The sequence below is a fragment of the Chroicocephalus ridibundus genome, chromosome 5 (assembly GCF_963924245.1).
Source record: "Chroicocephalus ridibundus chromosome 5, bChrRid1.1, whole genome shotgun sequence".
In the NCBI taxonomy this organism is placed as follows: domain Eukaryota; kingdom Metazoa; phylum Chordata; class Aves; order Charadriiformes; family Laridae; genus Chroicocephalus; species Chroicocephalus ridibundus.
In genome coordinates, this window is record NC_086288.1 from 5,886,393 (window position 1) to 5,899,093 (window position 12,701).

At 41.4% G+C, this 12,701-nt stretch overlaps 1 protein-coding gene across 2 annotated transcripts in view; it reads left to right on the forward strand.

Annotated features, from left to right (window-relative positions):
* The first annotated feature begins 692 nt into the window (after window positions 1–692).
* Window positions 693–12,701, forward strand: part of LARP7 (La ribonucleoprotein 7, transcriptional regulator) — a 28,893-nt gene continuing 16,884 nt past the window's right edge. The window contains exons 1-6 of one of the 2 annotated variants that reach the window (XM_063336167.1): window positions 693–899; window positions 5,459–5,674; window positions 7,159–7,259; window positions 7,369–7,452; window positions 10,616–10,780; window positions 11,477–11,585. In XM_063336167.1, the coding sequence (XP_063192237.1) occupies window positions 5,467–5,674; window positions 7,159–7,259; window positions 7,369–7,452; window positions 10,616–10,780; window positions 11,477–11,585 (667 nt within the window). In that variant the 5' untranslated portion in view covers window positions 693–899; window positions 5,459–5,466. Of the gene's footprint in view, window positions 900–1,125; window positions 1,505–5,458; window positions 5,675–7,158; window positions 7,260–7,368; window positions 7,453–10,615; window positions 10,781–11,476; window positions 11,586–12,701 lie in introns of those variants that run through there. The other variant, XM_063336168.1, reaches the window with a different exon arrangement.

The following is a 12,701-nucleotide window of genomic DNA, read 5'->3' on the forward strand; positions in this document are numbered from 1 at the left end:
CAACAGCACCGCAATGGAAATAATCCCAAGAGATGAGGCGAGATGGTCAGCTCCTCCTACACTCCACACCAGCAACAAACTGCTTATAATAAGAAGGGAGAGATATTTTACGCTCTTTCTAGTGGCTACCGCCTTCCTGGCCGTCCCCGAGCGTGAAATGTAGGAAATGCACGTCCTTAAAGGATGCGGAATTGTTACTAAAAGGAGCCGGACGATTGCCAACACCTAGCGCAATTCCATACAGAACGCCACGGTAACAGGGATGAACAGGAACGCTGCTAGCACACGTTCACACAGACCTCCCTCATCCCCTTCCTCCACGCAGCCGAGACAAGCCCAGGGAGCCCTTTTTAACTCGTTAACCGTAAAAGTTTCCCTCAGGACGGCGGCGGTTGCTCCAAGACCACCTCTCCGAGGGCTTCCTTACCTTACAGCGGGCCGCCACAGAGACAGAAGGTCGTCCCTCCGAGACACCCACCCCTACCGGACACCCCCGATCCCCAGGGACTACCGCTCCGGCTAAGGAGCCCAACAGACGGCACCGGCCCGACCCACCTGCCCCAGGACGGCTGAGAGCGACCGCCGCCGCCGCGCTCCCCTCCCGCCTTTTGAACTTCCCGCCGCGGCTCCGCCTGACGTCAGAACGCCGCGACGCCCAGGAGGAAGTCACGTGGCGCGGCGCCGGGCGCGCGCGCGCGCACCCGCCCACACACTCTCCCTCCTCTCCCCCCCCGCGCGACACTGCGCATGCGCGGGCGGCGCCGCGGGGGCTTTTCTCCCTGCGGGGGCCGCGCGTCGCGCCGGGATTGACGGCGGCGGCGGCGGCGGGAGGGGGGTAGGTCTCGCTGCGGGAGGCTGACGGTACGGCCCGGTGCCCCCGCCGTGGGCGGCGGCGGCAGGTCAGTGGTGCGGGATTGGGGAGGGGGGAACGGGCCGGCGCGACGGCGGGGCAGGCAGGGGGCGCTGCGCCCCCCCAATTCGTGCCGTGCGCATGCGCTTTGCGAAGGCGGCGGCCGTTGGGCTGAGGGGGCTGCGCGTGCCGGGCCCCCTCAGGCGGAGGGTGGGCGGGAAGGAGCCGTCGCCTCAGGAAAAGCGTCGCCTTTTGGTGCCGCTACTCGCGTCCCTTAACCTTCACCTGGTCTCGCCTGTTGTGTTCTCCTCTTCCCTTCCCTTGTGGTCGGCGGCTGGGTGTCCGTCCTTCCCACTGCCCGCTTTTCCCGAGGCGTTCGAACGGCCCCTGGCCCTCGGCGTCTCTCTCGGGCTCTGTGGTGACTTTGCCCTCGCAGGTCGTGGTTCTGGCCGGGGTGCCTTCGGGCTTGGTCAAGGCCTGGCACCTGGTGTTGGAGGAGAGGGTCCCATCTTGAGGAGGGGGAGCATGGGGAGCGGCTGGCCTTGGGCTAGCGCGTGAGCCCTTGCTTTGCTATTTTATGCGTATAAGGTCTGTGAGCAGTTGCAGCGGCAGTGCGGAAACCTGCAGCGGTCAGTACCTGCGCGATTGGCAAAGGTATGGCGGTCTGCCTTTTTGGTAGCTAGGATTTAGCTAGTTGCTACGCTGGCAAAGGTCAAGTGGGGGCTAAAAAAATCGATTTCACATGGTGTTTCTCGCCTTTGTTTCAAGGATAAGGAAGATGAAGTTCTCCCACGGTTGTGCCAGTGTTTCTGGGCCAGTCTGTGTGCAGCTGCTAATAGGGCAACAGAATGTCTTGCTTTTGTACCCGCCTCTATCCTGCTCCCAAGTGCTTATTCCTGCTGCTTGCTTCCCTTCATCGTTCTGCTGCTTATTCAGCTCCTTAATGAATTGGTTTAACCCACTCATGCAGCAGGGAAAGACTAGAAAATAAGAAAAACCGCCCAGAGTTAAACTGTCTTACCAGAGGGTGAGATGCTCTGAGGGAAGAACGTGTACCGACTAAAATGAGAGAGCTAGGCTGCCCTCTTGGTGTCAGTGAACTGTGGGTTCATATAGTTGAATCCATCTAAGCATAGTCTTGTTCTGTGGGCCTGTGTTTTATTAAAAATGCACTTTCTGCCTCCTGTGATGATAGAGGAAAGGGTAACCATGGTAGGACTGACGCAGTGGGGTCTGCCTGTGTCTGGAAACAGCCTTAACGCCCATCGCTGTCACGTGGAAGCAAAACCTTTTCTGTTTGTGCGCACGTGGGTTTTGGAACATCTCTTGAATGCCTTAAATGGGGGTTTAAAATGATGTATTGGTTTCCTTGCTTAAAGTGGGGAAAAAGCAGGTTCTCTGGTTGCAGGTTAAGAAAACTGCGCTGATCCCCCTGAACTAACTTCTCTCTTTTCTTAGCTCGCTTTCCATAGAGTGAAGTTGCAAGGCAGGATGGGAACTTAAACTGCTGCTGCTCTGCCTGTGTCTATATTAGAGTAAGAATACCCGAGGCAGGCTACTGAATGTGTCTTTGAAAGTAGTTTCAGGTTTGCTGAATGCTTACGTTTATTTTGGAGTAAATGTCCACAAGAGGAAGTGCTGCCACTGACTATATGGAAACATTTAGAAGTATTTTGAATGATTCTTTCTCCTCCCCCCACCCTCCTGTTGCTCCATTTTGCTACTTAAAATGCCCAAAGCAAATAAGCGTTTGCATCAATGCTTAATATAAAAGAATAAAGGGTAGTTTATAACTGTTTCTTCCAGACCTCAGATTACAGTTAGATTTGATTATGTTTTTCTAGATCTTCATAACAATAGAAGTTGGGTTTGGAACTTAGCTGTGTACAGGTTAGCACCGACGTGTTTAGTGTTTGCCTTTTAAAGAGTATAGGTAAGTTACTACAGATTTGTCTGGACCTGTATTATGTTGATTTACATTATCTTAGCTTTCTTTGAGTTCCCTCCTGCTGCTTAATTGTCCCTCCTTTTCCTGGTATCACTGTCCCACATAGGGACGCTATGATTTTACTTAATTTGAGGACAGCTAAGGGATGGCAGCTGCTTTGCTTTAACAGAGTGAAGTTTTGACCCTGCTTTTGCTTTCTTCTGATTTTAATTGTTTATCAGAATAGTGCTTGCAGCTGTGAGGCTGGCAGTGTAAGAGTTGGCGAGTCCATGAAAATGCACTATCTTATACCTCGGCATTGCAGCTTTCATTGATGAGTTGAGGTTTGCAAGAGTAATGGCAAATTAAGAGAATACCAATGAAAAAGCAAGTGCTACGAGTTATTAACACGCTTACTTATAAACAGTATTTTCTTAAATCCTGAGTTTTAATCTGGTGTTGTCTCAGGTGTGAGTATTTTACTACTGAATGTAAGATTGTATACAGATTCTAATTATAGGCTTCTGGCTGACATTTGCTCTGACTCTGTATTTTCAAGCTCCTCCAAAGTAATTTTCTCAAAGGTTCATTTCTAAAGCAAGTAGCACAAAGTGTGTGGGGGGGAAGCCCAGAGTATAGCTTGCAGCTGTTTTTCTTTAAGCTTGAATGAGAACCTCTCTCCTGGGAAAGAAGTCCCAAGGCTGAGTGACTCAAAATGCATGAAACGCTTAGATGGCTTCTTAAAATAAAGCTTTGCTGTACATAAGCCGCATTGATTATATGTCAGTGTGGTCATTTAATGCTGTTCAGCCACTAAAAGTATCCCTTAATGATGCTCTACCTTTAATGGTGCAACTCAGTGTAGCCCTCGGCTAAGTAGCATATTGTTCTGCTGATTATTAATATGAATATCTTGTTGAAGGGCTTGAATGCAGCTTGAACTTCTGCTTGGGTTGGGAGTTCTACCTGGCTTATCTGTTCAAGGTAATTGTTGACCTTTCGCTATCTTGAATGGTCAGCTCACAGCGGGGAGAGAAACTGATATCCGGCCAAGGAAGCCTGATTTGCACAATAATTTGAGGACCATTTCCATTTTTGTCATCCTGTTGCAGAGGTGGGCTTCCTCTCTGATGGCTCTAGTCACGTTTTCCTTGTACGGTGCCTTGGCAGAGAGCTGAGAAGTCTTTCATGTGGTGATTGGTACATTAATTACTTTAATTTTTGTGTTAATTTCATTTTCCACAAGGTGTCTGCTTTTGGCAGTATGGCTTTGGTTCACTCCTGTAAAATCAAGTACTGTGGTGACAAGCAGGTCTGGTGGAGGGCTGACTAGCTACAGCAAATTGAACTGTGAACAAAAAAGATGGATTGAGGCATTAAAAATTGTTTATGTTCTTCAAGGCAAATCTGTACATTTAAGTCACTTGCCCCTAATTAGTCCCTAATCTCTAGGGGCCTGATTCTGAGGTTCTGACGGAACTCGGTTTGCCGTTAAAATCAGTGACAGTTGATGAAAAAGCCCTAACCAAAGAAAGGAAAAGCGTCTGTTTAAGGGTAGCACATACCGATTGCCACAGGGACTTGCAACTAAGAATGTGTTACAACATAGTCAGAGTTGGGATTGGAAGATTTTGAATTCCTGCTCTTTGGTAGGGCCTTGGCAATTCACAGAGCGAGTAGTTTGCATTTTTGATGTAACAAAGACAGTTGTAAAAACAAACCTTACTATTACCAGATCTGCCATGAATATCAACTAGGTGTCTCAGTCTATCTTTACATGGTATTTATTTATAAGGATTAATAGGTGCGTCTTGCTTGGAGGTCATACCATAAATTTTTGCAGCGAGCTCTTCAGTCGCTGCGTGTGTGTGCCCGTGTGTAACCTGTTTGCAACCGCTGGATTTACGATACGTGCCTGCTGAGCATGGTCCTTTCTCCAGCCTTTTCACAAGTCTTCTATATAATGCATCTTTTTTTTTTTTTCTTCTCTGCTTTGCCTTCTACCTAAAAGGGTAATTTCTGAAGTGTATAGTGCTCTGGTGTTTTGTGTGTCCTTTCTAATGGTTTGTACTGGGAGATACGGACAGTGGAGAACAAATTATTTCTTTTTTCAAGTCTAAGAAAATGTGTTTATTGGGAGGGAAGTTGTCTGCTTTTTAGATTTAGTTTTTGTAGGCTCTCTTTAGCAAGTAGCTTGCTTTTCTGGTAATGGGCAAGTTATGTATTATTAAAACACACTTTGTGACCTGCACAAATGCTTTAAAGAATTTTCCAAGCAGTTGGAACTGTGAATCCCACGACTGCTGCTGAGATTCAGAAGCTGCTGTTAGAAGTCTGATGGAGAGGACAGACTGTTCACAAGGCACTCTGGATTAACACGATAATACAAATTTTAAATGAAAAGCCTGCAGTTTGGTACCGTTTTGCTTCCGGTGAATCTCTGGGGCTAAAGGGCAGTACTAGGTGCCATGAGTTCCAGCTTAGTCTTCACCGCACAGTTATTGTGTGACCTACTTTTCCTCATCTTCCGTGTGCTTTGTGCTCTTCTAGGCTACAAGTAACAAATGGCACATAGTCTCAAAGGGGATGCGCGACGTTTTTAATGTAAGATAAACCAAGAATGTTTAGTCCTTGAAATGAGAATATTTTATTTTTTCTCAAAGGTTATATTTAACTTTCAGTTGACAGGATGACAGGAATGGAGACTGAAACTGCAAGAGACAAAGCCATGGAAGAAGAAAGCACTGAACAGAAAAAGGAGAGAGAGAAAAAGAAGAGGTCAAGGGTTAAACAGGTGCTCGCAGATATAGCGAAACAAGTGGATTTCTGGTTTGGCGATGTTAATCTCCACAAAGACAGATTTCTCCGAGAACAAATAGAAAAGTCCAGAGATGGGTGTAAGTTTATATTCACTACGTTTCAGTAAACAGATATGTTTAACTTTGTTCTTCGCTATATTGCTGGTGTCAGTTAGAAGTTATTTTGGGGTACACGCCTGCTCTTGGGGAAGACGGTAGATTCATGCTGGAAACCAGCATAGGATTAGCGGCTCGGGAGACAGAGCTTGGCACTAGTTTTTAGAAATTGTATTTAGTGTTTCTCTTTTTCTTTGCTTTCCTGCCAGCCATAATATAGAGGCATTTGCCAGGGTAGGAATCCTTGTGTGGCAGATCTGATTTTCTTTTTTTAACTTTGTATACTTTTAAGAACAGGCAAACAAACAAGGGGCATTTTGCCCTTGGAGGTACAGTACTTGACTTGTAGGGTGTGTATGTATATGCAGAAATTAAAATGTCATTTGGATTTGCAGTTTAGCTATAGATATTTGTGTGTGTGTGCTTTCTGCACAAGTTTGATAGGTGAGAAATCATGTAGTTGCATGTAGGGCTACTGTGGCTACTGCAGACAATTTTTCATGTGGTTTATTTGACTTCAGAGTGGGAAGTTGAGCTTGTTTCTGAAACTATTTGCCAGTTTCTGGAGAAGACATTAATTTACACAGTAGCTGCAGCGACTAGTATGCTAGTGCTTTAAAAAACAGTAGATACGTGGTAAAGACAGTCTATCAGTATAATTATTTGATTAACTGTGTAATGCTGGATGGACTACAACTGTGGTATGTCTGTAAAAAGAGGTCGTCCCTTTCCATCAAAACAACATCAAAAAAGCAGTTTCCACCAGTGTTTACTTATTTTTCTTTTCTTAATAAGTCCATATTTATTTGAAGCGTAAACCATTAGTCCAGTTGCATTGCGAAAAGTCCAACCTTCTAACTGGTCGGTGTAGTCCTTTACATACATTGAACTTAGAGCCAGTTTAAAAAAAAAAAAAGGGGCCTTCAGAGGAATAAAATTTAAGCTAGGTTTTCCAGAGATATTAGAGCTTGGATGTCTTTATCTTTTTTTATTAAGAATAACGCTACGTAATTTTCTGTCAAGGTTTTAGCGGCATGACTCATGGCAGCTGAAGTGCAAGCAGTGGCTCTTTTGTGTTGGGAAGGCTGGGTTAAACACTTAATGAGTACTTGGAGGAGAGGCATGTTTTCAATGCAAATTGTTTTTGTGTTGTAAAACTACATCAGAAAGGGGGTTTTCTTCCTTTCTTTTCAAAGACAATAGTTATCAGTGGGGAGGTAAAAGAACAAAATTCCATTTGATAAAGGTTGGCACAAAAGAAAATCAAACATAGGTTTACTTGAAACTTTAATTTTGGTGGTAAAAAATTTTCTGTAAATCCTTGGCAGCGTGGTTACATACTGCACTTATGACTTGCAGACTGTTTTACAAAAATACTGGTTCGGCCTTAACGTCAGATTAGAAAAAATAACTAATGCTTTCTAGATTACCCTGACTTCATCATTTGCACCTTTTTTTATCCTTAGATGTTGACATATCACTTCTTGTTTCTTTCAACAAAATGAAAAAATTAACTACTGATGGAAAATTGATAGCTCGAGCAGTTAAAAGTTCATCTGTTGTAGAGGTATGTAATATTTCACTCTCTTGTATTTGCTGATACTGGCGAAATAAGGATAGTGGTACTGAAGTAGGCAATAATCTTATGAAAAATGTTAATTTCCTGTTACTTTTAGTTGGATTTAGAAGGAACTAGAATCAGAAGACGCCAGCCCCTGGGTGAGCAACCAAAGGATGTGGATAGTCGTACAGTCTACGTGGTAAGGTTGTACTTGTATACGCCTGGTGCCTGGCAGCGTGCTTTATTTCTAACTATGGAGGCTTTTTGGCTTTCTTGCTGTTAATTCCTTGAGTGCAAACTCCACTGTTCATTGTCTATGACAATCTGATTACATAGTATTATTTTCTGTATTAAGAGCAACAAAACAACATAAAGAAGCCATATAGTTTTATCAGAATGAGAAAGTAGTTTTTCTTTGAGAACGATAATGGATTTAGTACAGAAGATGTTTACATAAATTATAAAAGCTAATAGAATTTGATTGTCCTTTTTTTTTTTTTTTTTCTCCAAAAGAAAAGGACAGTGTGAGGGAGGGAAGTGCGTTATAGATGTACTGAACCTGTAATGCTGTGGCCCACAGAGTGGGGTTAATGTACATGTTTGATGCAGTAAGTATTTTTTGTATGCAGAAGGTATCTGTGCACCGGTATTCTTGGTAACACAGGGAGGGACTGGGCAGGTGACTGCCTACTGTTGCTTGTGCAGTGTATTAAGGGAAATAAATTAAGCAAAGGCAGGTGAGCGCTGGCAGTGAGCGTGACAAGAAAGGGGTTAGTTTGGTGCGCCGATTTCTTTTACCAGCTTAAATCATTGTAAATGCTGAGCAATGAGCTGCTTCACGTGCTGGTAAGAAAGGGCGCGCTTTCGTTTAGCTATTACTGCTTTCACTGGGCTTTTCTAGTCCGTGCCGTTAGAGGAGTAACACTGCTACCAAGAAATATTTACAGATTACAATAATGTAGTCAAAGCTTTATAATAACTTTGCTAGTTTTATCAAACAGTATCTGGCCGGGTTTGTAATATTGTCAGGGGTACTTTAGAAAGTACAGTCTGATTACGAAATCTGTTACTGCAAGTGCCTCTGGTTGTGTAACACACAAACATGGTTCTTGTAAAAGCAGAATGTGCTGAAATGAGCCAGTCTTATTTTTAGGAGGCTTTAAAAAAAAGTCCTCCTAATAGCACAGTATCCTGTGGCTACCTTGATACTGGAGTGATTAATTAATTTAAATGAAAATAGCTTGTACTGCTGGAAAAACTCTGCATTTCAACATGGTGTTTCAGATGTGTCATATTGATTATCATGTTGAACCGCTGAAGCGGTAGCGTGGAAAGAGATCTGATAGTTGGACTGTCACTTATTTAAAACCCTGTGCAATTTCTAAATAGGACTGAAGCCAGTGTGGAATTCCCTTTGTCTCTAAAGCAAACTTTCCGTGGCTAACGTAGGTGTATACCTGTAGCAAACAAATTAGCGATTTCAAGCAGACATCAAGCTTTCTGTGATGAAGGTAGATAATAATCATGCCCCAAATGCCAGCCCATCCAGATAAAGAGAAGCTGGAATACTCTCATCATTGCATCAAAAGCCCAGAAAAGGTTATTCATTGGTTTTTTTTAAGTATGATGTGTGCCAGTGATAGTATTTCCCTAACACGGTTACAGGGACTGCTTAGAACTTCTCAAATACTTTGTCTATATCATTTTTGGAAAAGATATTCCAAATGTAATGAGCTATATAGTCTACCCATAGCTAAATGCTTTTAATATTCCAAACGTAATGAGCTATATAGTGTACACATAGCTAAATGCTTTTAATTTTTAAGCTTTTTTTGTAAGACCAAAATAGATAACTGGTATGTTTTGGTAAGTTACGGAATTCATAGAGAACTTATTTAGAGAATATGTAGCAACCCATTACCTCCTCTTACTGATATCAGAGGATGGGGTTTTTTCCTTTTTGAAGACTAGGTTGTGAATATGCCTTTTATACTGCAATTACAGAAATGTTAGGCCGTGTTAAATGAGCGATAGGTAGCAATGGCGGGGGGAGCGGAAGTAGTTGGTGTTGGTAAGTTTCATTTCATTCTGGAGTAGGAAGAGACAGAAAGATTAATACAAAGGTTACAGTTAAAGCCTCCCCTGCGAAGGATTGTCTCCAACAGTAGCATGTTTTCTGAATTTATGCAGGAAGTCAAAGATTTATGTCTGAATTGAGACTTAAAGGTGCGTTCCTTTAAGGAATACTAACTTCATAAATTTATATTTTTTACAATATAATTTCATTTAGTGGGAGTTATCATTAAATATCTCTGAAATAAGGTTAGTGACTTTTTTTATATGCTTGAACATAAGCTACACTTTGATGTAGACTGTTACTTTGTACTGATCCCATAATATTTTTAAAGCTTCAAGTAATTGACTTTTCAAGTTCCTACTAAAACCATAATGAAACGTTTTTCTCAGGCGGGCAACAATAGTTTTCTACCTGAATGTGGTAAATAATGTTTTCCTACAAGGAAAACCTTTTAGTGCAGTAACTGCTATGAAAAAAAAAAAAATGAAGTATTGCTGCCTCTCACTTGTTTAGGCGTGACTTTGAGAATAGGGTTTTTAATGGTGCTCAGTTGGGTCTATTTTGAAATTGATATGACAGAATTTCTCTTTGATTGGTGAAGGGAAATACCTAGGAACTGAGACATGATGTCTACAAGCCGCTAAAATATGTTGCTATATTAAGGAGTTGTTAGAAATAAAATACCAGACAGTTTTATTGTTCAAGAAGCTGGCTGAAAGTTTCTGCCGCATCTCATCAACTAGGCCTTAAGTGCTAACTGCTAAGCTTTAAAATGTCAGCTACCGACAGGAACTTATCAGTTTGAGTAGTGACTCTTTACCGACCTACGAGAATTCTTTCTGTGACACCTGGATTGCCAACAATTTTTTTAAAATAAATAAAGTCCTTGCGTCTTTGCAGTGGATCATTTGAGACAATGCAGAATTATGTTTGCTTGAAGGCTTTAAATTTACAAAGCTATTTCATGTTGGAAAGATACAGCTGCAGGTGAGGTCTTGATATCTGTCACAGGACAAAGATAAACATCTAAATTAGAATGTATTTGTTAGACGTATATGAATGATTAGAGATCCATTCTCAGATCACTGTTTTTACTGCCTGAATACCATGACCTCTTGACAAGAATAATTACTGAAACTAAAAAAGTTTCTCAACGTTGTCACATCAAACCTAAATATTTTGTTATGACAGCTTTTTTTAAATTAAAAGATATAGTAAACAATCTGATATGATGGTAATACAATAGTGAGAAAAATGACATTTCTTTCTTTGATTTTTTTTTTAGGAGCTGCTTCCCAAAAATGTCAATCACAGCTGGATTGAGCGGGTGTTTGGGAAGTGTGGTAACGTAGTTTACATCAGTATACCCCGGTATAAAACTACTGGCGATCCAAAGGGATTTGCTTTTGTTGAATTTGAAACTAAAGAACAAGCAGAGAAAGCTATTGAGGTGAGTAAATGGTGCCTCTGGCCCGTTAACATTCTTCCCGATTGTCACTCTGTGATCTGGATGGTGTAGTCTTTACTAGTTCACCTACTGAATCTTAAAGAAATTCCTAAAATAAGATAATGTAAAAACTTAACTTGGCGGGAGTTATGTTCCCGTCTCCTGCCCCAGGACTTCCAATCAATCCCACGATTCCTTGAAAGTGTCATTCTGTTAATAAGCTGGAGACTTAGTAGAAACGTAGTGGGTAATTTTGGGAATAATTTCGTTGGCCGCTCTTGGCATCTTTTATGGAAATAGAGATCTCTGTGTAACAGTACAATGGCTATTAAGTTTCATCAGGCAAGCGTGGATGTACTTAATTTTCTGTATTTAAATATGATTTGAAAGTTTAAAAACATTTGTCTTTGAATAGCATAATGGTAACAGATGCATAAAGATGTCACGTTAATGTATAACGTAAAATCAAGCAAGCTCTGCATTTAAAAAGCAAACAACAACAACAAAAAAGCCCATAAAATCAACCACAGCACTGAAAGAACAATGTATACATCTGGAGTCATGAGGGGCTGCCTCTTTCTTGAACGAATACGGGATTGTTGGTTTTAACTTGGATGGAATTCTTTTAAAAAGCAAATATGATTAATTTTTTTTAGTAAAAGCTTGTGGATTTTAATATTTTAATTATTTTTTTTTAAGTTTTTGAATAATCCGCCAGAAGAAGCACCACGGAAACCTGGGATTTTCCCCAAAACGGTAAAGAATAAGCCTGTTCCTACCCTGAATACAAGTAACAGCAGCGTAGTAGGTAAGTGTTATTAAGTTAATGGGATCTAGAAACAAACTGTTCTGTGCCTCAACTTCTGAAGAGAGAATATTGAACTGTATCGGCTGTTACTGCAGCCGAATCTCACGTTTCTTAAAAACTTGATAAAAATGCATGTTGCTGTTTGTTTTTTGGCCAATCTAGGCTTATAAATGAAAGTGTAAAACTAAAATGTATAAGCTTCTGCCTTTTTGTTTTCCTGCTTGATAACGAACTTGATTTCTTTTTTTTCCCTCTGTTGCTAGCTGCCACCATTAGTCATTGTTAGGCTGGCAGAGCAGCTTTCAGTCTGTACAATAAATCATTATCTGAGCATTTAGCATTAGAAGAAGACAAACTTGACACAGATTGCTTTAAAAATATTTAGTATTGAAAGAAAAGATACAGACGTAAGAGCAGAATTAAACGTTAGTGCTGTTCGGATGAGCTTGTGATCATCTGACTTGTTTCAGAGCAAACCTCGTGGTGTTCTCTCTGCTGTAATTTTCTGTGAGAGAACTATGAAAACAGTGGATTTTTCTTTTTGCCTTTCTTCCTTTTTGGAACTCTTGCTATTTCAGCAGAGTGAAATTAACGTTTTACAGCGTATTTGCAATTCTACTTACGTGATTGATAGCTACCGGTAAAAAAAACTGGAGGATATCGCTGAGAAATGAATCCTGAATTCACAGCTGAGCGTGTTTCCAATAAATACTATTTACTATAACTTACACAGCAGCATCACAAGATTATATTGTAATTTTGATCACTGAAACATTTTTCCTCATTTCTGATAACGTAATACAATTTCCCAGGCTTTATAGACACCTTCCTGTCTTTTTTGTAAGTTTAACGATGAATCGTGTTATATTCCTCACTATTGTCACTAATTCTTTGTTATACCAGTAACTTTTAGGACAGGAAAAAATAATCAAAGGAAAAACTTGCTTTTTAAACCCACTTAAGCTACTTTACTGCTTCATCCTGCTTATGGCAACTTTGAAGCAAGTAGACAGTATTGAACATAAAATTATTTTTTCCAGATCGGTTGACATTCTTTAATTTAGGAGGCTAGTTGTTCATTACATAGCGTGATAGATTCATTGGGCCGAGTATCTC